A 1,222-nucleotide genomic window follows, 5' to 3' on the forward strand; every position below is an offset into this window, starting at 1 on the left:
TTGCAATGTGAACATACAGTGGCCTGAATTTCTCTCCCAACAATTGAGAGCGAGATCAGTGAATACCGGTCACCTGATTCATCCGAGGCAGATCTTTGATACTCTCTTTCTTTGGCTCTTTTTCTTTGGCCCACATTCTCAGATAATACTTATAGTCCTTCGGCTTCTCCTCTAAAAACACAAGACACTACCATTAAAACAACAACCAGATTAAAACGGATTCCTTAATAGAGTCATCAATTGGCGAGTATTATCACCTTTTCTCTCATCCGTGTCTCCGGCCGCTGATGCGTCTCCTGCCTCCTTCAGCTCCTCACCTGTTATGATATTAATGCTGAATTAATAAACGCTAACATCATAATGACATTTAGCCATTAACCATTTAAAAGTGTCCACCAGAAAGCTTTCATGACATCAACGCCCATGGTTAAAAATGAAAAGAGCACCACAAAGGTAAGATAATATCATGTGAGAGACAGATGGTGAACTGATACTGACTGCGAAACACCAAAACCAGAGGTGGTTAGTGGAAAAAAAATATATAAAAAATTCTCATCTGTTCTGACAGCATCATCTGATGCCTAAAAACACCAGCGAGACAGAAAACACTCTACGTGACAGACACAAACCTGAGGTCACTTCCTGTGCCAGGAAGTCCAGATGAGACAGGAAGGGAGGATCTAGAGTGATCAGATGAGAAAGACAGAAAGAACAAGAGAAGGAAAGAAAGAAAAAGAGAATGAGAGAAAGCAAGTATTAGAGTTAAAAGAGAGAAGGTAGACAACAAATGAGGAAAATAAGAGTGCAGAAGATTAATAATGAGTTATCAGTCATTAAACCTGGACCGAACCATCCACAGGTACATGCAGGGAGATCAGAAAAGTCCAAACATGTTCATTAAAAATAAACTATTCATAAAACTAAAAGAGAGTATTAATAACAATTACATTTTTTTGGAATACATTGAATATTCTCTCATATACTGCGTTTCAATACAAGTGAAGCTCTATCAGCAGTACAACAGTAAATAAAAGAAAAAGAAAAACTGGCTTTTAAAGTCAGCATGAAACTTTACGACTGCACTGTACATTTACTACATAATACTACCATTTTTTTTTTAATAGTTATCAAACAAGAACCAACTTTAAACCCTTGAAGTGCCTGACCTGGTTTACTCTCATTGTAAGTGCATTATTGTAACCATGTTCTGCTTTTTTTTTTT

At 37.1% G+C, this 1,222-nt stretch overlaps 1 protein-coding gene across 1 annotated transcript in view; it reads right to left on the minus strand.

Moving 5' to 3' along the window:
* The window catches only part of LOC107552326 (TBC1 domain family member 9B), a gene marked incomplete at its 3' end in the record, with an annotated part of 30,971 nt that overhangs the window by 1,751 nt on the left and 27,998 nt on the right, over positions 1–1,222 (minus strand). Inside the window, exons 20-22 of the mRNA XM_016234187.1 lie at positions 630–680; positions 258–317; positions 74–171 (exon numbers count right to left, since the gene is read on the minus strand). Coding sequence (XP_016089673.1) covers positions 74–171; positions 258–317; positions 630–680 — 209 coding nt within the window. The remainder of the gene's footprint in view (positions 1–73; positions 172–257; positions 318–629; positions 681–1,222) is intronic.

The sequence above is a fragment of the Sinocyclocheilus grahami genome, unplaced genomic scaffold (assembly GCF_001515645.1).
Source record: "Sinocyclocheilus grahami isolate Dianchi unplaced genomic scaffold, SAMN03320097.WGS_v1.1 scaffold447.1, whole genome shotgun sequence".
Lineage (NCBI taxonomy): Eukaryota > Metazoa > Chordata > Actinopteri > Cypriniformes > Cyprinidae > Sinocyclocheilus > Sinocyclocheilus grahami.